At 44.6% G+C, this 26,150-nt stretch overlaps 1 protein-coding gene across 5 annotated transcripts; it reads right to left on the reverse strand.

Moving 5' to 3' along the window:
- Positions 1-1,010: 1,010 nt before the first annotated feature.
- Positions 1,011-25,324, reverse strand: LOC108921348 (CMP-N-acetylneuraminate-beta-galactosamide-alpha-2,3-sialyltransferase 4-like). 5 transcript variants are annotated; one of them, XM_018730801.2, is made up of 12 exons: positions 25,194-25,324; positions 13,911-13,979; positions 10,450-10,499; positions 9,938-10,007; positions 8,707-8,781; positions 8,138-8,235; positions 7,894-7,957; positions 6,727-6,822; positions 5,007-5,196; positions 4,749-4,892; positions 1,971-2,129; positions 1,011-1,445 (listed from the first exon to the last, which is right to left on the reverse strand). In XM_018730801.2, the coding sequence occupies exons 3-12, from the start codon at positions 10,475-10,477 to the stop codon at positions 1,353-1,355; spliced, it is 1,017 nt and encodes a 338-aa protein (XP_018586317.1). In that variant the 5' UTR covers positions 10,478-10,499; positions 13,911-13,979; positions 25,194-25,324; the 3' UTR covers positions 1,011-1,352. The 5 variants fall into 5 exon arrangements, with proteins under 5 accessions (XP_018586317.1, XP_018586315.1, XP_018586314.1 ...); XM_018730799.2 differs by lacking the exon at positions 25,194-25,324 and adding an exon at positions 24,507-24,888; XM_018730798.2 differs by lacking the exons at positions 13,911-13,979; positions 25,194-25,324 and having other exon boundaries at positions 10,450-10,595.
- Between the last annotated feature and the right edge of the window lie 826 nt (positions 25,325-26,150).

Consider the following 26,150-nt stretch of genomic DNA (forward strand, 5'->3'; position numbering starts at 1 on the left):
ATTTACTGTAAGACTGGGCAGAGCAATCACCGGACCCAGTGAACACCAGCACCTCTAGATCCACAACCCTGTTTATCTGTTGGCTACAAACCCAAAGGTGTCTGGTGGCCCAAAGGCATCCTTTGGCTTTGTCCTTGTATGAACCTGTCCCAATGTCCTGCCAGTCCTGCATCTCCTGCACATAGGACCTGCTCTGTACCTCACTAACACTGCAGAGCCTTCAGTATTAGGCCAGAAGCACAGTTGTTAAAATTGCCCCCTTTAGATGTGGAGGTAGTAGCCTAGAATCCCACCTCCTGCTGTAGCACCCTTAAGCGAGGTACACATTTCATTTCAGAACCGCTTGTCCCATACAGGGTCGCGGGGAACCAGAGCCAACCCGGTAACACAGGGCGTAAGGCCGGAGGGGGAGGGGACACACCCAGGACGGGACGCCAGTCCGTCACAAGGCACCCCAAGCGGGACTCGAACCCCAGACGCACCAGAGAGCAGGCCTGTGGTCCAACCCACTGCGTCACTGCACCCCCTTAAGCAAGGTACTGACCACATATTGTTTCAGTTAAAAAAAAAAAAAAACTGTATTTACCCAGTTGCATAAATGGGGAACTAACTGAAGGTAGCTTAACAGTGTAGGTCGTCTTGGTGCAAAGTGGCAGTTAAGGGAACACATGTTAATGTAAGGGTAATTATTATTATTATTATTATTATTGGCTTGGAGGCCAGTTATTATGACTTGTAACTGGTTATTATAAAAGTCATTTATTGTATTTGACCCGTTATGCACCGGGGTATTTTTAGTGGCGAAATTCAGAGCAAGCACCTAAGAGGGGAGTGTAGTGGCGTGGTAGTGCAGCAGGCTTGAGGTGCCTTGTGATGGACTGGCATCCCGTCCTGGGTGTGTCCCCTCCCCCTCCAGCCCTGTGCGCTGTGTTGCCGGGTTAGGCTCTGGCTCGCCGTGACCCCGCTTGGGACAAGCGATTTCAGACTCTGTGTGTGTGTGTGTGTGTGTGTGTGTGTGTGTGTGTGTGTGTGTATTTTGCCCAAGGGTAGTACAGCAGCAGTAGGGCTTAAATTAGTAACCAGCAGGTAACACTTCCTACTCCTTCAATACTATACTACCTGCCTGGCAGACCAGAAATGTAACACTAAAAGTAACAGAAATAAATATATAAATAAACAATAAATTATCAAAATAGCCCAGCAGCTACTTAGATGTACCATGGCTTTAAAAGGGGAACTGAAGTAATGAAGGTCTGGTACAGAATGTTCCGGCTCAGCACGGCTATGCTGAAATACCCATTGAGGGGTATTCAAAGCAATGCGTGGATGGAAAGCGCAAGGTGGGCGGGGCCTCATCCCGAAAGGGGACGGAGATGGAGAATGGCACCAGAGTCCTCCAAACTTTTGAGAGCCTGGGCCTCTTTTGAGATGTTGTGGATAGAAGCCTGGAGCGGAAGGAAGGAGGCAAACACAAGGCTGCAGTGTCAGGTTCCTACAGGAGCCCTTCTGCTGTACTTTTGAATAGGGCTTTAAACACAAAAGACTGTAGTACAATAAACAATGTAAAAAGGACACACAAATTGAATATAAGCACCTGCCTGATGAGTAAATAATGCAATGATACCCTCAACGTTGACCTTATTATGCTTGCTTCTTGGATGTGTTTTTTTTTTCCCCGCAAAGCTGATAGTTTGACCCAGTTTTCTCTAGATATTTCCCAAGAACACAGTGGAGGTCTTGTACCATGTTTCATAGCACAATAGTACAACAGTGTGCCTGGCTAGAATGTCAGGTTTCGGGGCTGGATCTTGGGCCGCCTGCTTAATAGCTGCCTCTTTGTTTATTGCGGGTTCCACGTTTGATCCATTTTGGTGCGTGAAACTAAACAATTTGAAATGAAGCAGCTCATTCATAAGAGTGAATGCTATCTAAGTAACATCCAGCCATCGGTCCCACTTCCCCAGCCTTACCATCATGGACATCATCGTGTCATCTCCATAATAGTGGATCAGCTGCTCGCGCTCATCCGCTCTTGGGTACCCGAATCCCGCCAGGTGGACCACATTGCAGTAGTTCAAAGCCACGTAAACAGCCAGAATTCCAGTGGTGGGGTGGACATAATTCACAACCTGGAAACACGAGGACACGATGGAACGCGTGTGGCTGCACCATTGGCCAGCTTGGTAGAGGTTTGCACAAAAAAGACAACGCAGACTTTTCTCCAACAAGCCTGATCGTGTCTAATCTGAACCATTGCACCACTGTGCATCTCTCTTTTTAGAGTACTAGATCAAGGTAAACATTTTAGTCATGCTCTTGTGTGAAGGAAGCTCTGTAAAAAATATCTGGAAAGTGAGTAATTATTCATTTACAGTAGTTGACATTCCTCTCGAAAGTCATTTACAGCGTCAGGTTTCTATACTATCGCAGCGGGTTTATCCTGTGCCTGCTCTCCGGTGGGTCTGGGGTTCAAGTCCTGCGTGGGGTGCCTTGCAATGGACTGGCATCCCATCCTGGGTGTCCCCCCTCCAGCCTTGTGCCCTGTGGTGCCGGGTTAGGCTCCGGTTTGCCGCAACCCCGCTTGGGACAAGCAGTTTCAGACACTCTGCGTGTGGGTTTCTACACTAGAAACAATTACGTAGCTGGGCAGTTTTTGTTGTATATTCCAGGTTAAGCGTATTAATCAGCGGTACTACAAAAGGAGCTGGGGTTCAAACCAAACTACAAAGTGATGGCCCTAATTGCCGTGCCCCCTGCTGCCATTTGCCTATTGCTCTGTCAATGACTTTGATGGAAGCTGAGACAAAACCTATGCCATGTTAAAATTAATTAAACCATATTATTAGCGCATCAAACCAGTTTTCAGGTCCCCTGCATTTTTTTCTAGTAAAAGTCAGTTCTCGATTTTGGCGCCGATGTGGTGGAACAAACCCCTCCTGTCCCTCGGACCTGCTGAATCCCCCCCAGCGTTCGAGAAGGGTCCCATACCTGTCTCTTTTAGGGCCGTACCTTTACTGATCCGACAGCTGCGTTTGCTCTGTTACGGACATAAATTATAGAAAATGGATCATAAAGATCTATCCCATCGATGAGTTCAACACCATCTGCTTTGAGCATCAATATATTTGCTATTTGAATGTCGCTTCTATAGGCAGCTACTTGAGGGCTGTGAACCAACTCCAATTCCCCAGCACAAGGTGGCAACAGACAAACAAGCTGTGTGTCGATAATCCTACGTCTGTGTCTAAAGCTCTTCATCTGTTGTGGGTTTACTTTCGCTTAATCAAGAGTTCTACATCACCTTGCAGAAAAGCATGTGGTAAATGAATAAAAAAAACTTTGTTATTGAGGGGTGGGCAGCCAGATTTGTGTTCTCCTCTACCAGCTGTCGTTTGCCCCCCCCCGTTGTCACCTTTTTGATGTTTCAAACTATGTGTCACTATTGTTAACGCCAAGTGCTTTCTCTCTGTATTCTATGTATTAGTCTGTGCCTGGAAATAACCAGTTGGGAAGGCTGACATGTAGTAATAAATACAGTACAGCTGAACTCATGCATGAACAGCCCGACTCACTGGGCCTGTTCCCCCTCATGGGAGTTTCTTTACAGAGCAGCCATTGTTCATAGGCTCATTAATGCACAACGAAACGAGAAATGAGAACGCGGCTAATTCTTACGAAGTCATAAATGCAGTTCATTTTTCTTTATTTTCTTTCTGGTTTCTTTATGATCTATTTTCTGTCATTTATGTCCGTAACGGAGCAAAAGCAATCTGTGTTTACTCATCAAAGCGACAGGTGGCAACAGAGCATCTGAAGAATATTAAGTGCAGGACCACCTTTGCGGAACTCACTTGCAGAGTTCACAACTCGTGTCTGGCGCTCCTGAGTGTTGACGGCCAATAACAAGACGAAGAACACCGCACATGGTTATGGGATGAATCGGTCAATGGCATTGAACAGAAGTCCTTGGAGTTGACAATATTTTCTCTCTCACATACTATCTGAAACCGCTTGTCCCATACAGGATTGCAGGGAGCCAGAGCCTAACCCGGTAACACAGGGCGCAAGGCTGGAAGGGGAGGGGACACACCCAGGACAGGTCACCAGTCCATCACAAAGCACCCCCAGCAGGACTCAAACCCCAGACCCACCACACCAAAGAGCAGGACCCAGGCAAACTCACTGCGCCACCAGCGTTTTCATTATTTTAAATTTGTTTTCCTTCTAATGTGGCTTCAATTTTATTTAAATTTTTTTTTAAATTAAAACAAACATTTTCTACTTTATAGCCATGTCTGACATTTTTACAGACCCTAACCTGTGACTAAAGTAAAGGATATCAGTAGTATTAACAGTTTAATGCCTGTGACTTACATTTATATTTATTCACTGAGCAGACGCTTTTCTCCAAAGCGACTTCCAATGAACTCTATGTAGTGTTATGAGCCCGCACACCTTATTCACTGCAGTGATTTACACTGGTAGATACACTACTTGCACTAGGTCACTCATCCATACATGAGTGGAACACACTCTCTCTGTCACTCACGCACTATGGGGGAACCTGAACAGCATGTCTTCGGAATGTGGGAGGAAACCCATGCAGACACGGGGAGAACAATGCAAACTCCAGACAGTGACTTTGTGGTAAAGGTAATTTTGGAGTTACAAAGATTAACCATGAAACTTCTAGAGCCAACAACAATGAAAAGACTAAGCAAAACGATAAGTCATTCTGGATCCTTCACCTTTTTTATGCTGGGGTCCACGGAAGTGGGAATATTAAGTAGGCGGCTAGCCGTCATGTACATGAAGAAAGGGTCCAGAACGCGCAGCTGACTGGTCTTGCCCATCCATATCAACGGAGGAGGTCTCCAAAAGCCATGTTTCACCTGAAGAGGCACACATGAAGGTGGCTGCATTAGACACCTTCCCCTGGATTCAAAACATCACTTGGGCGGATATGTGTTCCAGGGAGTGGTGGGGAATCAGTGCACATGCATTACCCTCTTCTCATTGTACAGGATCCACTTAAGCCACAACAGGTCTGGATGTTTGAAGGGCACTAGCACCATGAGGGTGTCCGGCTGATTGTGGGTACCAGGGTTGTGGGAGGCCGACTCCGGGTAGAAGAAGCGCATGGTGGTCTTGTTACCCACGTCCTCTTCGTACCCGCGTGTGGGGGCGTTGTTGAGCCTGCGTGGGCCGAGCACCGACACAAGACGCAGGATGTAAGAAAGCACGCGCAAGCAATAAGTTAAAACAGTCACACACACGCGATGAACGCTCATATGCACATTCCAAAATTCTGCAGAGCAAAAACAACCTGCGTTTTCACGGTCAGGTGTTAGTTGGGAGCAAAGAGCGTGGGAGCAGGAGCGTGGGAGCACCGTACTGCAATTCACATCCACCGTGAATACAGCTCACTTCTGGTGGTCCTATCAATGATCGATAACAAGACGGGGAAGGTTGCGCACGATTTTGCCATGAATTGGTCAAACGGCATTACACAGGAATTTCTGGAGATAAGATTTTTTTTATTTTGTCTTTTTAAATTAATCTTAACGCGCTTAAGTTAGCGTTAAAACTTACATTATGTCTTGTAACTATACCCGAGACTTTTATAGAACCTAACCTATAAATACATCAAGCGACATCTGTATTATTGGCCTTTTCACTGTGTAGACAATATAGCTCGAAACGGCCGGAAGCTGATGAACACATTTATGGGAGTTGGTTCGCTGTATGTCGTGCCCTCGAGCCAAATGATCGCACCTGCCCCGAATCAGAGCCGCAGAGTAAACAAGACGCCGCCCCGGTTCACCTGGTTGCGGGACCTAATGGAGCGAAACTGCTTCTCCTGTGAAAGTCAAAAGAACCCCCCCCACTTACCTCCTCGTCCTTCCAGTCCCTCTTTGTCCTTCGTTCCCTGTTCGCTACCTTCCCGGTTTCACATCTCCCACCTCGCCAGATCAGCTTAGGTTCCTGTCTCGCCCAAGAACAACCCTGCGCCTCGAACGACCCACGCCTGTCCCCGACTACGATCCTCGACTGCTCCGTGTCTATGCCCCAATAAACGAACCCGCGACTGGGTCCACGCCGACTCCTTGGTCTCCCGCCCAGTCATCCCCATGGCACTGCACTTCTTGTACCAACCGTTTTTCTGTAACTTAAGAGCGTCCTTAAGAGACACATCTGCAACTATGCCTCTTTCTGCTAATGTAATGCACAAATGGTATTTCCTCCGAGATGTACGTCGCTTTGGAGAAAAGCGTCTGCTAAATGAATAAATATAAATGTAAAATGAACTTCTGAACCGGCAGTTTACCCCTTAGGACAAACTGATTTAGAACACAGTCGAGCGCGAAGCTCCTTCGAACTCTGATCACCACCGGCGATCCTAGTGCACAAGTCAGCATTTTCATGTATTATTCTTTGCCATTAGATTTTTTTTCTTTAAATTTAACGGCGAAACTGCTTGCAGTAATCATCCTACAGCATCGCAGATCGCGAGGTGTTATGAGCTCTCTAGCGAGAGCCGAATCAAGTCTGAAATTTAAAAAAAAAAAAAGAGGACTATGTGAACACAGATTTCATTTTTAACCAGTCGAGATGTCCTGGGTTGTTACACCAGGGTTATCTAGCTGATACCCTCAAGAGAACTATCTGTGGAACGGGTCGATTCACCATACAGGTAGGGGCGCACCAAACAGGCCACATCCTTACCTGATGACCACATCGTACTGGTTGATAACGCTCCCTAGGGAGCTGTTCTTGAGGGAATGCCCGTTCCCGACAACCACGCACCTTCGGCAGCTCAAGCTAGAGGGGGGGAAGAAAAAAAAAAAAAAAAAAAACCTTTAAAATTCCATGATAGTTTAAATACGTAAATACAAATCTAACCACGGGGATCCATTTACCAATGCCAGACGTATTGTAAAAATTCTCTAATATTATCACAGTTGGAGGAAATCTCTAGAAAAATACATACAAAATGTAAAATGAACACGAATTCAGAGTTTATTTTGCCGATCATAACAAAAGTAATATATATTTGTGTTTTCTCCGATGTGTATTTAATTCACTAAATGCTCCATTTGACAATTATTCACACTGACGCCAGCTAGTATGAAAAGTATGACTAAAATAACAATGGCAGTTTACATTAGTCATATCAGAGCATCAAAAAAACGAACGCATATTTGACAGCAACAGAAACATGGTGATGAAAGCTGTTGCCTCTGGCCCTAAATGTTGGAGGTTCAAGTTCCACCTCCAGTTGTAGTAACCTTGTGCAATATACATACTCTAAATTTCTCTTGTACAAATTACCCAGACGGATAAATAATTGTAAAAAGCTTAATGCTGCAAGTCACTCTGAAGAAAAGCAGCAGCTAAATGCAGAAATGTAAATATTTCTATGAAGCAATTTCCAAAAGAGTGATAAGCAAAGGGGGTGCTGTGGCACAGCGAGTTTGGCCTCTGCCTGCTCTGTGGTGGGTCTGGGGTTTGAGACCTGCTTGGGGTGCCTTGCGATGGACTGGCATCCTGTCCTGGGTGTGTCCCCATCCCCACCCCTGCCCTCATTCAGCCTTGCACCCTGTGGTGCTGGATTAGGCTCTGGCTCACCCCAACCCCACTTGGGACAAGTGGTTTCAGTCAATGTGTGTGTGATAAGCAACCAGCTGGTTTATAGTGTAAACACGATTGTAATGTTTGGCCTGCATTAAAGATGCTTTCTTAAACAAGTCAGTACATGTAGTGTTTGACTGAAGGACGACTTCTCATATTGTGTCTTTCTCCATCAAAACTAAGAAACGAGCCTGTTTTTTGCCAAGTCTCGCCTGAGCCGAGCTGAGGGCAGTTTCTGTTATCCACCTTCAATGAGCTCACCTCTCCGTGCTCTCCAGCATGTCATAATCGGTCAGGCCGGCCAGTGTCTTCTGCAGGGTTACCTCTGGAAAGCGCAGAGATGTAAATGTAATGCGGAGGACACACTGGAGACAACCAGAGGTGGCTCAGCGCTATGGGTCCTTTAACGAGCCACTGCAGAGCCTTTCGCGGACAATAAAACATGAGAACGCCGTTGAGCCCCGGAGGTCTGTCCGACAACTGCGAACCACGCGAATGTACCTACCGCTGTCCGTAATCCCGTACGGCAATTTCAAATTGACCGTATTCTTATGCCAGAAGAAATCTTTCAGTGTCAGGAAGAGCTTTGTTCTTCTGCTCACGCTGGGTGTTCAAAAGGGCACAAACACACAGAGGAAAAAGAGAGCGGATCAATTTTATAAAGCACAATAAAGCTTTGTGAGGTATAAAGGCGGCAGAGAGAGTAGTGCTGATGTTTCACAACGCCTGGATGGCGCAATAGGACGAGGGTTCAATGCCCACTCAGTCTGCATTTTTCCCCCATGTCTGGGTGGGTTTCCTCCGGGTGCTCTGGTTTCCTCCCACAGTTTAAATACATGCTGTTCAGCTGGATTGGGGACTCTAAAAAGTCATCCATTGTGCACGTAAGTGACAGAGAGAAAGGGTTTCCCTGGCAGGCAGATGAGCGACTCATTGTAAGTAGAGTATCTAGCATTCTATGTCACTGTCGGTGACTAAGGTTTGAGCTCATAACACGGGAGATGGGATTCTGATCGAGCTGCTCGTCAAAACTCTGAACGCCCTGCACTAGCTTCCTACGCGGTGTGAACTCACTTGAAGTTGAGACTCTCCCACTCCCAGGAGCTGTGGCATAGACTGTGATTGAGGGCAGGAGCCCTCAAGCCTAATCTGTAGCAGAAAGAGAAATGCATGGTTATTTTGTGTTTCCTGGAAGAACAGAAACTGCTTATATCAAAATCGAGAAATAGATGAGCAAAAAAAATCGAAAAGAGATGTGTTAAATAAAGAGTGCAAAGAGACCGCAGGGTCACACTGACAGGCTTTACTGTGTGGCCGCATGTAAAGCCGTCAAGTTTACACATATGACAGACTGACGTTCAATCCCACATGCCCACGTTTGCGTTTAAAATTCAGCCGATGCTTTCCTCCTAAAAATGTTCTTTTTACCCATTTATACAGCAGCATTTACACATTTTTCCAGAGCTGTTCAAGGTAAGTGTTCAGACGGAGGCTACGGAAATACTAGCGTGGCATTCAAACTTGCAAAATTCAGATTACCTTGCAGCAAACTTACATTTACATTACATTTATTCATTTAGCAGATGCTTTTCTCCAAAGCAATGTACACACACACACACATTTTTTGAACCACTTGTCCCATACAGGGTCGCGGGGAACTGGAGCCTACCCGGTAACACAGGCCATAAGGCCAGAGGGGGAGGGGACACACCCAGGACGGGACTCCAGTCCGTCGCAAGGCACCCCAAGTGGGACTCGAACCCCAGACCCCCCGGAGAGCAAGACCCGGTCCAACCCACTGCGCCACCACGCCCCCCAGCACCGTACATCTCACAGAAAATACAACGTGTTCATTACATTAGGAGAAAGAGACATAGTTGCAGACGCGTGACTCTTAAGTACAGTTAGTTTGTTTCCTTCCATATGCAGCGACGCTCATCACACGACTTAATTAAAAAACCATGCTCAATGTACATCTGACAAGTCGTCTCACATGCCTTTTGACCCATTTATAGCGAGCGCTGCATTTTTATTGGAGCAATTCAGGGTAAGTACCTTTATCAAGGGTACCATGGCTGGAGTGGGGATTCTGATGCAGGTTCACTAATGAAAGGACAACGGCTCTTACCAATATTCCATCTAAGTCCTTGCTTATAGTCTACTGTCCACTTACTCAGACTTCACAGCACTTTATCTCTGAACCTGTTCCGTATGGAAGCGTTGCTTATGAACCCAGTTCACGGGGTTTCCATTTCAAAATGGAAATTCACGGGTTCGAAATATGAGGAAGAGAGCAGAGCCTTACCTGCTGAACAGAAAAGAGCAATACCAGAAGACGATGATCAGAACTACAAATGCCACCGCAACAAACCATGCTGTGGAAGACAGGAGAAACAGGTTCTTAAGTCTGGACAACATATCACTTAAAAACACAGTTCCATTCCGACTTCAAGAAACTGCTGTGTATGTAAGCACTCATGGAAGTCTCAAATTTCTACGCAATGGGGTCCGTGTGGCATTTTAAGTTAAAACTAACCCCATACGGGTTTCGTTACGAACCACATGTATTCCTGTCTAGTATTCCTTCCCTCTTAGACCACAAAGGCACCTAAGTAACAATGTCAATGATTATTACATTGCTGAAAATGTTCAAAGAACTTCCATTAATAAAAAATAAAAAAAAAATCAGGATCAGCATTATTCTCAATGCTTCAACAAAAGTGGAGCAACGAAGCAGTAACTGCAATAGCAGAGCTGGTATGTAGAAATTTTAAGAAAAAAAATAAATTAAAACTGAGAAAATGAGAGAGAACTTACTTTTTACAACTCTTAAGGTGCTTTTCATTTCGGAATTGCTTGACGATATCCTGTAGGAGGGAGGGAAAACAGACCATTGCATCAGAAGTCCACCCTTATGCAAACTCCAAAGACGACACATTTCCTACGTCAACGAGAAAATTATTCATTCTTTCCTCGGACAGCTGTCTTGGACCAAAATGAGAACGTGGCTGTGGAGTTCAGCTTTGAACTTAACTGCAAAGAGACACCAGAGACAATGCAACAGCTGGTGGCAAGGTGCAAGATGCAGGTGGGAACAGCAGCACTGCTCTCCTCCATCAGGGGTGCCCCATTTCCATCCTGCTGAGCACCATGACCCTTCTGTTGGAGCCTCTCAATCTCCAGCTGTGACAATGGCTTCCTTCTATTGACATTTTGAGCATTGAGTTACCAGGTGCTTCTTGGTTCGTGTGGTTGTTGGTCTTCTTCTCATCCATAGTTCCCACATGCAATGCATGTAATCACCTCTCCTTGGGTCTGCTGTTATAGCAGCACTCCATCAGTTCCATGTTCTCAGTCCACGGCCATGAATGTCTTGTTCCGGTAGCCCGTTTGTCATCAGGTTGTCCTGGTTCCCCAACACGGACCTTGTTAATCCGGGCAACGTCCGAGCCAGTACAGCTTCAGCTATATTTTTCTCACTCATCTTCTGCGGATGGCTTGCATATAGCATTAGCAGTGTAAGTATGGGGACTCTTACTGGAGGCTAGCCCTGACATGGATTTGAAACCCTGCGCCAAAATCAGTGACAAAACTTGGTTGTTGGTGCCAATGCGTAGATGTTCAACACTCAAACCGCAAGCTGAAGGTGACAAGGCTCTTTCGGAAACCTTAGCAGTACGCCTCTATAAAAGGCATACAAGTTCATGTTCCGCTATAACACTTAAGGAGCACAACGTATACATCGATCGGCCACAACATTAAAACCACCTGCCTCATACTGCGCAGGTCCAAGACGTTAGCAGCAGCCATGAAAGGGTGTATGCGGTCTGCAACAAACTTTAGACAGGGGGTACGTGTCAAAATAACATCCGCATCCCCATCCATAAATGCCAGGACCCAAGGTTTCCCAACAGAGCACTGGCATCTGCCGGCTTGCCTTCTTCCTACAGTACCTCCTGCTGCCATCTCTTCTCCAGGCGTGTGGAAGAAATTTCTCGCTCCACCCAGAACCCATCAGCCGCACTTTAACACATTTACATTTATTTATTTAGCATTTCTCCAGAGCGACTTCCAATGAACTCTATGTAGTGTTACCAGCCCACACACCTTATTCACCGTGGTGACTTACACTGCCAGATATACTACTTACAATGGGTCACTCATCCATACATCAGACACACAAAGACTTTTCACAACAACATTGGCCGATGGGAGAGGCCAGAACAACTGGGTTTCTCCCCGATCGTTCCCCGTTGCCACTTTTTAATTTACAAGGTTCATGCATAATGCAACTGTATGCAGTACAACAAGTGTGTCAGTACTCTACTCGCGGGGGTGGAAACAGCAAACACCCAATACTCCCGTTTTTCTTAAGTAGGCCTTCCTTGCTCGAAAACAAGACAGGAACATCTGCCTGTGGTGGTATGCAAGCAGGAGCACATTCCTGCATTAATTATATCATCCTGGCAAGCAGGACCATATTATGAAGAAATATTACCAGTTACTATGCTTCAAAGTTTCTATGACTAATAAATTTGAACATCACAAGACGCACACGCGCCTGGCCGTCCACATGATCTAAAAGAAAACGCGATTCAGACCAGGCTACCTTCTCCCACTGCTTCATGGTCCAGTTCTGATGCTCACGTGCCCATTGTAGGCGCTTTCGCAGCTCCATACGTGGCAAGCTGTGGTGTCCTGTGATGTCCTGCCTGTGCCTTGTGGTATAAAGTGTATTCCATCCGAAGGCAGTCCAAGTCGAGCACTGACTTGTTGGTGCTCTGCCATAAGGGAGATCTAATTTCAGTACGGGAGGAATTTAGGCAGACTAGATTTCCCAGAACATGATAACAACATTGACAAACAGCACGCACCCCTGCCAGCTGGGCTGAGTTCCAGAGAATTTCTATTTCAAAGGTGTGACCTGGAAAATCCAACAGATTGGACTCCTCGCTGGATGGTTACAGAACTCCACATGCACACTTGCAGCGTTGTAGTGAAGAATGTTCATTTAGGTTGATCAAAGCCAAAAGCGGAAAGCACCAGATTCGAGCCGACTCATCTCTTTTACAGACCAATTCATAACACAACTTACTTAAACAAATGGAGTCAAAACTGAAGCTTGGTCTTCCAGCATAGCGGCACAACATACGATGTTGGCGTCTAATAACTCTTAAAGCGGGCTTGAATCTGGCTCGATCAGTGCAAAGTCGGCTTGTCTTCCCCTTGTTCTCTTTGTGCGTGACTTTCACTCCTTCCACAGTGCAAAGACCTGCATTTAAGCTGAATTGGTGAACTAAATTGAAATTGATCTGACAGCTTATCGGAGAAGCACAAAGCTTGCAACGCTCCGGATAAAGCAGAGTGCGTGAAGTTTGCATACCCTTTTTTTTGGAATCGAGCGTTGGACAATGTGTGTTACCATCACTGTCTGTTTGCCAAAAAAAAAGGCCCAGGTTTACTTTAGAGAACTGAAATCACAAAAATATGGTGATTTTGGCGATTTCACACCACCATCCACAGCCTGCATGGTAGAGATGTTTCACCAGCTCCCTGGGACTGATTTCGTCCCTCCTAGTTGTTTATGCAATAGGATGAACTGTGCGATTCAGAGTCACTGTCACGGTATTCTTGTAGGTAGAACAGGAACAGGTTTGAAACGTGTTTACATTCCCTACAACATGTGACATTTGAAAACAATATTCTCTCAGGAAACCTGCAAGCTACAGAGCTGAGGTGTCCATCTGGCATTTCAAAGCATAATTCTGCTGTGTTTGCTATCATTGCAAAAAGGAAGGGAAGAAAACCTGTTGGCTTGGGCACTTTAAAAACCATCTAGTGAAACCAGAAAGCCGACTGAGTAACTGTTCGCAAACAAAGTTGCGGAAGTGAAACATCTAAATGTTTCGAGGAAGAAAATAACCCCCATTTGGTTCTACAAACAGATACTGTTTAATGATAATGTGGGTTCAGGGCCCTGCTGGATGTGCTGCTCTTTGCCAGTGTTGGGCTTTGTGGACATGGAGCCAAATAGTGATGTTGAACGGTTGGGTATCCCGACTTGGCGATATACAGGAAGCCACTTCTGGGTGCAAACTGAAAGGACGGTGCATGACTGACATCCCAGAAAGGTATTCTGGATAGGGACTGTAATCCAGATCCCCACTGTGCAGATGACACCTTCTTCCCTCATACCCCACGTGGAGTCTGGGTTAATCCAGCCATCTGCTGCGGTCAGGTGATGCAACAAGAGTGTGTGCTTGAACACAGCGTCCTACCTTCACCTCTGGTCATTCTTGTCCCATCCCTGGAATTGGACAACATTCCCGCTCTAGCATCCCAGACAACTGTAAAAAAAAAAAAAAATATAAGAAACAATACAAAAAGCACAGCGATAAAGCTGAGTAGCAGTGAGTGAGAAATGAGTGAGAAATGATTTTGATCAGTGCCACCTAGCAGCTGAACTACGACATAACAAAGCCTCACCTGAGGCTGCAGGTCAGTAATAAGATTATTCCTGGAGTGACCCTGAAGTGTGTGTAAAATGAAAGCAGGTAAAGCAGGTGTGTGCCACACAATGTGAAGGAGACGCCAGTCTTGTACCTCCTTCTTTTGGTTACCCATTCAACATCTGCAAGCCCCTCCATAACTCGCTCAAGGACCACTTCCACAGTGGTCGTAAGGAAGAAGAGTCTTTATGAAGGCAACGTGTTCCAGTAAAACCCTTTGTAAGGTGGACTTTCATAAATCAAAGGCTTAATTATAATGGTCAAAATTTGTATGCATTTCTGAGCCCCAAAAGTGTCACCCATTCACGCTAAAACAACAAATAGCATTAAAGCGGGCACGATTACTACAATAGTTTGTCACGCCCACGTCCTCACCGCAAACAGACGCACCTGTGGCTGACCAGGGAGACGACGCATAAAAGGACGGCACCGGATCGACCAAATTGTGGAACCTTGACGAGCCCCACCCCACATCTTCACATCTCCACATCTCCACCTGTGTTGTCCTGCAATCGCTCCCATAGTCCTGGTCCCTGTGCCCTTCTCTATATGGTTTCCTGATGTCCTGACTTTCAGCTTTGTTCTGCGCATTACAGCTTTGGATTATCCCTCCTGTTCTGACGAGCACTCGTCGGTGACCCCTGCTTTTTCTTTCACTTCCCTATTTTGCCTGCCCCTTATCCAAAACTGTTGCATAATAAACAGTGCACCCGCAACTGGGTCCGTCGCCTCCTTGGATGCATGGCAAGTTAGTATACATTGTCATAATAAGGCGCGCACACACTGCTTGTCCCAAGCAGGGTTGCAGCAAGACAACCATGCCACTGCCATAACAAGGTGGTTTCCCTTTATTACTTATACTATATGACTACCTGTCTTTGCTCAGTTCTTTTGTATTTATTACATACCATACGCGCAGCCAAAACTCAAATGTGTAGTCAATAAGTATCGATACACATATTATTCAAGTGAACATTTCATGCAAAAAAAAAGCAAATTACAGCTCTTCATCTAGAAGACATTTTTCTCCAAATTAAAAAGGAAAGAAGTAAAGAAATCAGTGAAAACGATGCATTTACATGTATTCATTCATCAGACACTTTTCTCCAAAGCGACGTACATCTCGTAGAAAATACAACGTGTTCATTACATTAGGAGAAAGAGACATAGTTGCAGACGTGTGATTCTCAAGTACAGTTAGTTTCCTTCCTTCACCATATGCACCAATGTTCATCACACTGTATAAAACTTTACCAGAATTATCACCGATTCCTAATAACCTTCCTAGTAGTTTTTTTTTTTTTTTGATTTGAGATACATACATAAATGAATTTGCAGGAATAAAATTTAGATTACGTGGTTTGGACAGTCCAAACATGGCCATGATAACCAAGACTATGGCAGGTGAAACTAGCAAACAAGGGTTAATGGAGGTTGAGAACTTTTGCAGCACATGTCATGAGAACTGGTCTTGTGCAACTCAGCTGTCAACAATGCTTAATAGAAATTCACACACACACACACACATTTTCAGAACCGCTTGTCCCTTACGGGGTCACGGGGAACCGGAGCCTACCCGGCAACACAGGGCGTAAGGCCGGAGGGGGAAGGGGATGCACCCAGGACGGGACGCCAGTCCGTCACAAGGCACCCCAAGCGGGACTCGAACCCCAGACCCACCGGAGAGTAGGACTGCGGTCCAACCCACTGCGCCACCGCACCCCCCACTAATAGAAATTCACTTCTCATAAATGTAAAGAAATGCCTTGTTGCACGCCCACAAGCTCAACAGTCGCACCTGATGCTAATCAAGACCAGGAATGAAGCCAGGATCAGGTTGCAGAATCTTGCAATGCTCCGGCTTGCTGATTCAGCGATTCTTCCTGGCGCCCTGCTCCTAGTCCTTCTGTTCACCTGGCTTTCAACCTCTGCGTGTCTTTTCACGTACCGAGTATTGTCTTGCCCCAGAAACGACGTCTTCACATCGGAAGACCCACACCTGTCCTTAACCTTCGATTTCGTCTGCTTCTGTGTCTTTGGATTCAGAATAAAAGCACCCGCACTTGGGTCCAAACACCAACGCCCCGTCTCCTGTCCGCAGCCATGACACCTTGTTAGCCGAAACGGGGATAAAATGTAACTCCTTGTAAAGTTAAATTCCCATAACCTGAAAGGGCCTCTCGCAGGGAAAGACTGCATCCTGTTTTTGCATGAATCAAAGGGAGTCTGTGCAACACAAGTCAGTGTATAGGTTGTAATAACTTGAGAATCAGTACACACACACACACACACACACACACACACAGACACACAGTCTGAAACCACTTGTCCCAAGCAGGGTCGCAGCAAACCAGTGCCTAACCCAGCAACACAGGGCGTAAGCGTGGAGGATGGGGGGGATACACCCAGGGCAGGACACCAGGCCATCACAAGAAACCCTTAAACGAAGGAATGCATTACAATACAGAGCTGAAAGTGTAGTGGTTAGCGCTACTGCCCTTAGATCTGAAGGATGCTGGTTTAAATCTCACCGACTGCTGTAGAACCCTTGACCAAACTAACCTAAATTGCTCCAGTAAAATTAAAAAAGCTGTATAAAAGGGAAAATAATTTTAGGTAGCGTAACATTATTAATGGGGGTTGTGGTGGTGCAGTGGGTTTGACCAGGTCCTGCTCTCCGGTGGGTCTGGGGTTTGAGTCCTGCTTGGGGTGCCTTGTGATGTACCCCAATGAAAGGTACTGCAGAGAAGTTGAAATTCAGACCTTGGTTCGTTGAGACCAAAGGCTGCAGCTCTAAGCCCCTTCCTACCCTCCACTTTTTAGCTGTCAAATGCTGTGCTCTCAGCTGCCAGCCTCCTACAGAGCTACTTGAAAGTATGTGAACCCTATAGGAATGGTCATTATTCTTGTATTAAATATTAAAAATACACATAAAATCTAAACCTTAGAATGAACTTATTAAATTAGTAATTTATTATAATTTACACACACCCAATTGTAATATTTGTGTACCTTTTAAAAAAAAAAAAAAAAAAAATTGTAGGAAGGTGATCAGGATTAGTCTATCCTGTCTTTTGTGCACCTACTCGTGCGATGAACAGTGGCGCGTGAAGTGGAAAGAAAAAGTATATTTACTTAAGAACCACACATCTGCAGCTATGTTTCTTTCTCCTAATGTAATGAACACATTAGGTTTTCTATGAGATGTACGTCGCTTTGGAGAAAAGCGTCTGCTAAAGGAATACGTGTAAATGTACTTACGTACTTAATTTAACCAATGACACTTGGGATTCACTTATTTTTGCACCTGCACTGCTTACATGTTTCTACTACCCACGTGATTCCCTCTAAAATAACATATGGAATTGGTCATTACACAGTCACACGAGAAAGACCGATTCTCATTAAATATTGCGGTAAAACTGAGGGACACAAGGGGTTCACATACTTTCAAGCAGAACTGTATATACCCACAATGCTTTGTTTCCTCCTACATTTCCATTGGCGCCCTTTGCGTCCTTCGGTCAACATCTTTGTGGAGCAGTAAAGGTGCTGGAAAAGGAAGCATGAAAACCTGGTGTTCGTGGCAGACTGGGTGTAAACAACCGTCTTCTCAGACAGACAATCCTGAGTATTTGCATCTGAACCACTAACTTCAACTGAACCCTCATCCCTCAAACATGCACGTCCACGTCTAGACAAACCACAGACAGCATCTTCAGTCCTGACTATTGCAGAATCCGTAACAGAGGCTAATGGTACAAAGATTACTGACTGTAGATTGGGCAACATACCGAAACGGTGTGGAAAAGACCGACTGTAATCCAGGCGTGGCAGTGACCACGTGAACTTCTTTGGCATCTGCACCATCAAACAAGACAGAGTCGGGTTTCCCCTTAATTTTCCATACCGGTGCATTATTGAAACACGAGTTGCGGCATTTATATTCCAGCAAAAACCAGACAGGCATACATTTCACTGAATCTCGGCTGCCAATTTGTTACAAGGACATGACACAAATATCCTGCTTGGGCAATGACTTTTTTTTTTTTTTAATACAGATTTAATTGTCTTTAGTCAATACTGTGACACAACGGAAAGCACCCAGTGGCTGCCATGTGGAAGTATTTACATTATCATCACTTATTATCATGTATACATACATTTTCATTAACCACTTGTGCTGATCAGGCTTGCGGGGTACATACATACAGTGTATGACAAAATCACGTTAACACATGCATGCAGCAGGGCCAGCGAGGAAGAGGAGCGACACACACCGAATGTGTGACTGTGTGTAAAACTGTGAAGGAAACAACCGACAGATAGGTATGTTTAACCATGTAAACAAAGGATGTGTTGAAACACAAAGACAGAAACCATCAGTTGTGCCAGCCAACTTTGCTACTTATCTCAAATGAACGTGCAATCTAATGAGGAACCGCGTCGCAAAAAAGGACCGTGTGGTTTGGAGTTCCGGCAAGCGCAAGTGAAGCAGCGAGGAAGTGAAGCGGAAAGCGTGTCCCCAGTGTTGTAATACTCAGTCACCCAAGCAGGTGAGTTTAACTGGAATACGGGGACAGCTGGTCAGTTGTGGTACCTCACAACTCTTGCACTGCGAGTTCAGAAATGTGGCCTCGAACCCGGCTTAGTTTCTACGTTCTCCCCGCATTTGCGATACAAAGACGTGAAGCAGGAAATGCTGCATCATCTCTGCGCCCACCCCCAACTGTAAGAATCACACATTTGGTTGATGCCTTTCTCCAAAGCAGCTTTGGATTCCTTACCCATTTACAGCTGGAGGAGGAATTTAGAGTAAAGACCTTGCTCAAGGGTACTACAGCTGGAGGTGGGATTTAAACCTGTAAAATTCAGGTCCAAAGGCAGCAGGTTAAACCACTCTACCACCAGCTGCCCCCCCCGCCACAAGCTCTCACGGTGAGCTGACCTCAACTCAACGGCAGGGCTGCGGAGCCGGTACACAAACCCTTCGACTCCGACTCTAGTAACCCAATAACTGCTTCCAATTCAGACTCCATGCAGGATTTCGGGGTCGACTTATCTGGTGAATACAAGCCTAAACCTATATTACACCTCTAATTTTGGGGGGTCGATTTATACGCTGGCATATATGGTACATTTAGTCGGAATCGGTACATTTTTACCGACTCCAGTAACTCAATAATTGCTTCTGACTCCGAGTTCGACTCCACAGCACTGCTCAATGGCACTTACTATAGACCCTAAACTTCCTAAAAGTGGAGTCACAGTTCAGGTCCTCAGGCTGCTGGATTAATTTTACTTATCAATCAATCATTCGTCTGAGTCCAGTTACAGAGAAGTGAACAAGTATTTTACAGTGATTTACTCATTTATACAGCGTGGAATGCTTATGAACTCAGGGTAGGCACCTTGATCGAAGGTGCTGCACAAGTGGTTTTGAAACCCACAACCTGCAGTGTGACAGGCCTAACCATGATGCCACCTGCTTCACTTTGTATTGAGTGCAAACCAGTTCACTACATGAAAACAGGACTTAAGAGGGGAGACAGAGGGACATCATTCAGGAGTCATCATCATTCATCGTTCCTGAGTTCATTCAGGTCCCAGTATAAAAAATTCTATTTAGTCAGTCATCAAAACTGGAAATGAATTAGAAATTCTCCTCTGGAAACTGGCACACTGAGTATCTACTCGAGCACAGCAACTGGGTGCCAGTGTAATAAAATCATAGATAAAAAACATCAAGTCATACTTTTAACTAAATTTAAAAACAAAAAAAAAAAAAAAAGAAAAAAAAAAACTAGGGCAGAAAACCAGTGCCCTTGTTTTGCTCCGCTGCTCTACTGAGGACCTTTCCCTCAGATCTCTTCTTGGATTTTATTAATCTCTCTAATAAGGTCCCTCTGTTATAGGCTAAAAAGGGTTACTCCTTTCTTGTATATTTTTCCTGCCAAAGTAATGTATATTCATACATTGATCTGACACATCTCTCCCAGGTGCATTCTCTAAACTTTTGGTTTTTACACAAAACTACCTACACTGCTTCACTTCTTTTCAATGTAGTAAACCTGGATGAGTACCTTGATCAAAGGTACAACAGCAGGAAGATGCACTGCTAAATCATGGACTTTTAGATAAGGCAGGGGTTCCAACCACTATGCCACCAACAAACTGTTAAGATCTTCTCCTGCTAAACTGGGTTTTTCCACATCTTCCTGTAGAATAAATATATCACTGCATTGCGTGCATTTGAAGAAGAATCTTTTTTTAATAACAAGCTATTCAGTAAATTACAGATTCAAGTTTATGTACATATTTCATTTCATAAACAAGTGTGACAACACTTACTACACTGAGATGGGAGGTGGCCAGGTTTGTGCTGCAATAAATCCAAGACGGCGCACATAAGTGTTCGCACACGGCCGCTATCAAAGGGACAAAAAAGAACTGATCACAAGAACTGTTTGAAATCATAATTATTACTGAATTCATATTATTATGACACCTTTTTCCAAACGGGCTTAGAATGTTAGATTGTTCATTACGATGCTTACAGTGATTTACCTGTCTGTATAGCAGGATAATATTTATTACATCAATTCAGGTTAAGTACCTTGATCAAGGGTTCTACAGCAGGAATAGAGATTCAAGAAATCTGGGTATATCAACTACAAAGCAACAGCTCAAACTGTTGAATTGCGACTCCCCAGAGGAAACGGTAATGGTCATGTCGGAATTATGAAAAACTTCATATTAAGCCTCAGTAAAGTGTCTATTTTTTTGCCTCCTCAAATTATTCTAGGTATTTTTCAGCAGGTAAGGTAACCCAACAGAAAGGTTTGACCCTCCAGCTGACCTCCACAAGCTACAGTCTGCACATTTCTAGTGGCCAAGGAATAAAAACTCACATTTTCACACTCAGACACAACCCTACATGTCCCCAAAAAATGTAATATGAGAGAGTCAACCAAATGAAAACATATCCATAGGGCCAGTTTTACAATTTGGCACATATGGGCAATTTCCAAGGGTCACTGAAATTTGACGGCACCAAATTACTAAATATTTGTGGAAATGTTCTGAGTCATGCTATAGAGCATTCTATTGAATATTACATTTAGATATTTAGCCAACACTTTTCTCCAAAGCGACTTCCAATGAACTCTATGTAGTGTTATCAGCTCACGCACCTTATTCAAAGTGACTTACACTGCTAGATACGCCACTCACAATGGGTCACTCAACCATACATCAGTGGAACACACTCTCTGTGTCACTCACACACTATGGGGGAACCTGAACAGCATGTATTTGAACTGCGGGAGGAAACCAGAGCACCTGGAGGAAACCCCCTAGACACGGGGAGAACATGCAAACTCCAGTCAGTCTGAGCAGGGATGAAACCCATGTCCTCTCGCACCACCCAGGCGCTATGAGACAGCAGCGCTACTCGCTGTGCCACCGTGCTGCCCAGAACATGATGAATTACCTCCCGTACGTCTGAGGCCCTACTAACCACAGCCCAAAACATGGCGTAGACTGATAAGCCACCTGTCTTTTCGTATTAAAGAAACACTGACGATGCTGTTCGGGGAATCACTCTGCTGAGTTGTCTCCCAGCGCGCTGCCTGCCACCATTGTGCTCACCCAAGAATAAAGGCGAAGCTGCATTGAACCCGAGACGTGCGCAAACATCTTCGACATATTAACTCCACTCATAAACGTCATCCTTAAAAATAACTTCGCTTTTCAGTCCATTTTCAGATACTCAAGTAAAAATATGCATTCTGTGCATATGCAATATCTGCAGTACATATGTGATCAGAAATAATTACCTAAAAAAAATCATCCATTTACTGTATATTTATTCATTTAGCTGATGCTTTTCTCCAACCTTACAATGGGGGGTATTTACAATCATTTACACAGCTGGGTAATTGTACTGGAACAATAGAGGGTAAGTACCTTGTTCAAGGGTACTACAGCAAGAGGTGGGGATCAAACCTATGATCTTTGGATGTAAAGGCAGGAGCAGTAACCACTATGCTAGCAACTCCCTTTTCAATTCTTTCTTCATCATGACCTGTGTATCTTGTGGTATATAAATTTGGTACTATGCAATAAACTGCTGTTTTGTATGCCTGAGAAACGGAAACATATATTGTTTTGGAATGTAAACTACAGTGAGTTGCGATATGTTTGAGAGCAACAAATCTGTACAAGAGAACATCGTGTCCTGCACAAGGACTGTTGATTGTTCTGTAAGGAAGGGACCCGACGAAGACCCGAGTGGAAAAGTATGACGAAAACGTATGCTGAAATGCCTACGTATGAATATGAAAGCTGCTTTTCAAACAAGCTTCCAGTAGGTCTGTTTGAGCACTGGCATAGTGAAGGTTCGCATTTTATTGACGTCTTATAGTCAGCCCTTTGCTGGTTTTCACCCAAAGTGTTCTACACTGTTTTCTGACTAGAGGACCAATGGCTACCCAGTGCGTGAGATCAAGGAAAGTCAACACGGTGCCCTCCCAGTTACATAAAATACCCATACCCGCATCACCAAGTTAAACCATGCACAGGTTCCAATCCCGAGAACTAACAGAACAGGTCCTGCGTATTTATAGACTTCGGTTTGTATTACTCAACTTTTGGAAAAAGACAAAAATAAGACATGTGGCTCTGATTACAGTGTGAGATCTTCCTGTAGCAGAACAAAGTGTCTGGTTCATCTCTGCCATTAACAAATTAAATATTATGGCACAATGTTGAGATTCTGTTAATATTTTTCTGTATCCAGAGCCACCTGAAGATTGAGGTTCAGGGTGATGGTTCTGCATGTAATACATGCAGCATGATGTATGTAGTGCCTAACACACTACTGTAGAACAGTGTTCTAGCTGCCTTTGATATAGGTAGGTAATTTTTACCCAAGCACTTTAGAGTAAGGATCTTGTTCCAGGGTACTATAGCCAAAGGTGGGAGTGGACCCTACAACCTTCAGGCCTAAAGGTAGCAGCTCTAACCACTACACTACCAGCTGCCCTTTTAGTTATAATGGCTCCTTCTGCCCATAGACTTGGCAGTGTTAAGCGACTTAAAATTAATTACTGGGTTAAACTCAAAAGTTAAAGTTGCGCAAAGAAAAAAAAACGCGTTTTATTTTTCAACAGAAAAATGATTGCTTTTTAAGACAGTTCTTCAGCAGCGCAGCACTCTCCGTTTTGTTTGTGGGGTCCGCGTTCATTCGTTTTTTGTTCTAAAAATGAAAAACAAATCATGAATTAGCTATGTTCAAAAAAACTTTTTTTTTTTTTTTTTTATTACTTTGAGTCATTCGGTTTTTTTCTTTAACAAACCGCACGAAATCCCTCAGCGCGGCTTCACCGAACGTGCTGGAATCTCCACGAGTTATTCAGAGGTTAATTTGAGTCACTCGGTACTTTTCAAAAAGCAGCAGGACAGTAAAACTCGGCGGGATTTATTTATTTTTCGGGCGCTACTTCTTGCGAATTTAATTTTTATTGCTAATTATTAAGCGCGGCTCTTGCGCACCGAGAAGCTGGAAGCACCGAGACTGAGGGAGCAGAGTGGGTGGATAGTTCACGGTCGGATGGATGAGTATTACAGCTAACCAGCCCCCTCAGGGGTAATAATGGGGTAAACAGCCTGGTGTACATGATTAGGCGCTACACAGATATACCTCACAATGAAAATCTGCGAAACAGCCGTGATTTCGCACTATTTTATGACAGAACGCGACTAAGTCAAATGTAAAAAAAAAAAAAAAAAAAAAAAAAAGACATCTGCACTTGCGGAAAGGTAAAAAAAATAAATAAATAAAAATAAGAAAGTGAAGTATTTACCTCGCTTTCACTTTAAAACCCCGTAGGCTAGCGAGCGGTCCGTTTTTTTTTTTTTTTTCCCTCCCAAACTTTATTAAATAAAGTTATCAATAATACACAACCAAAACAATACATTACATAAAACACATTGTCAAGACAAAGTCTTTCCCATAACAATCCCTTCCTGGCTTCAAAAAATAACTGACCCATGTCTTCCCCACACCAACATACCCAAAAGGACCGTCCCCCAGTAGCAGCCCAACCGAAGTCATCATCATAATACATCCTTCCTTCAAAACACATAAAACGGCCTTTTACGAAAGTTTTAAAGCTCTATACCCTACGGTCCGATTGCGGTCGCGGAGTTTAAAAGGCCGCTTTAAAGTGACCGCTCGCTACGGGGTTTTAAAGAGACCGCAGCAGGTTTGTAATAAACGAATAAACCAATAAACCCCGCACGTAGCGCTACGTTTTAAATTCTGTACCCTGGGGTCCATACCGGCCCGTAGCCCGTACTCACCATGGTAAAGCGCCCCAAGCCAAGGGCTTATTGCCCCGGTCCAGCGCAGGACTCACTTTCCTGTCCGGTCGCCTCGACGCGGTTCATTTTTATTTCACTGAAAGTGAAAGGCTGTCGGCGGCGGCGGCAGTGAGTGACTCTGTTATCCACAGTAACTGGAGGCTTCTCCTCCTTCCGGCGGTGCTGTGCCTGTGGGCTGGGCGCGCGTGGCACTGTTTACACGCGCATACCATACACAAAATGCAGCAAAGACCTGGTTCGTTTGCAAACGTTCGGTGTACGGTAACGATACATTAAAGACGGTAAAGTAAGGGCCGCGACGCGGTAAACGGCGGTGAAGGCGGCACTTCAATGATCAAGACGCAGTAAAAACACAGTATGAGACAATGAAGGCACAACCGACACTGACTCTCGGTTCTTCTTTGTGATCGTGGATGCTTGGCTACTCCCGCATTTTCATGTATTTAATTTATGAATTAATATTTGAAATGCGTTTGCGACTTTGTTTGTACGTTTTCTACGGAACGATTCATTGTAGCGTTATCAGTGACACACGTGATTTCTTTATTTATAGATAAGTGTGTAGGAGTGTAGATGCGCGCGCACGTACGTACACACACACTTCTCCATGCATACTTGCATGCGTATTTGTGTATATACAATGTATTTATGGAGAAGCCAACATACCCAGAGACCTGGAAAGTGCCTCTCACGAGCAGTACTCCTCAGCCTCCATGATGACTCCTTCAAAAGCTTAACACCTCACGATCTCAAGCTTCTGGCTTTAACTCCCTCAGTCTGTACCTCCTTCTACTGATGACTCCTTTTAATGACTTGACTCAAAGACTTTAATGACTGAAGTCTCATGTCCCCTTACCCTAAAGAAAACACCTTCAAAGCCTCTCTTCTCTGCCCATCAGGTCTCCAAATTTCCATATGACGACTCCCTTGGAGCCTCCTGACCCTAACAAAGACTCTCTAGGTGTCCTTCTCTTTCCCTTTCAAACAGGTGGGTGTGAACTGTCCATCACAGAAGTGGCAGTGTCTTTGCAGAGACCTCCCCTCCCACAGAGTCACTCCAGGATATGACTCTACCTGATCATTTACAGGATAACCAGATGAGTTACTTGGAAAGAACCTTGTCGTTGTGGTTCTCACAAGAAGCTGCCAGGAAGCAGGACGCAGCTCAAATGCAGAGCTCATTTCTCAAACCGAAATGCGTTCTGGGTGAAGATTCTCCACATTTAACACACATCAAACACATCCTCATAGAGGTTCTCCATTTTAGAGAAGTTTCCAAATTGACCACATTATGTTCCATAAAATGGCATTTTTTTTTCAGCATCATATCTTTACTGAAAAGTGAGTCATCCTGAAGAAATGGTAGCAGCACACAAACATACACACGCACTCAGAGCTAATCTATGTGAGGCTGTGCGGCCCCCATCCTTCACTCATTATTACTAATAAAAGCTTTAAAAATCAAAACAAGAACCAAAATAAAAATTAAAAAAATTCAAATTAACATTTGAAACAATTCCCTACTCCCCAACCCCTTGCCCAGCCTAAGAGTTCCACAATAAAGACTGATGAATCCAGGAACCGCCGAGTAGGTGTCCTCCATGGTGACGTTCGTCACACAAT

The sequence above is a fragment of the Scleropages formosus genome, chromosome 25 (genome assembly GCF_900964775.1).
Source record: "Scleropages formosus chromosome 25, fSclFor1.1, whole genome shotgun sequence".
NCBI lineage: Eukaryota > Metazoa > Chordata > Actinopteri > Osteoglossiformes > Osteoglossidae > Scleropages > Scleropages formosus.

Coding starts and splice junctions, on each gene's coding strand:
- LOC108921348 (XM_018730797.2), bottom strand. CDS start 8,975: ATGTGTAAACTTGACGGCTTTACATGCGGCCACACAGTAAAGCCTGTC. Junction 6,823..7,893: donor ATGCTGGAGAGCACGGAGAG/GTGAGCTCATTG, acceptor CCCCCCCTCTAG/CTTGAGCTGCCGAAGGTGCG. Junction 4,893..5,006: donor TCCTGTACAATGAGAAGAGG/GTAATGCATGTG, acceptor GTGCCTCTTCAG/GTGAAACATGGCTTTTGGAG.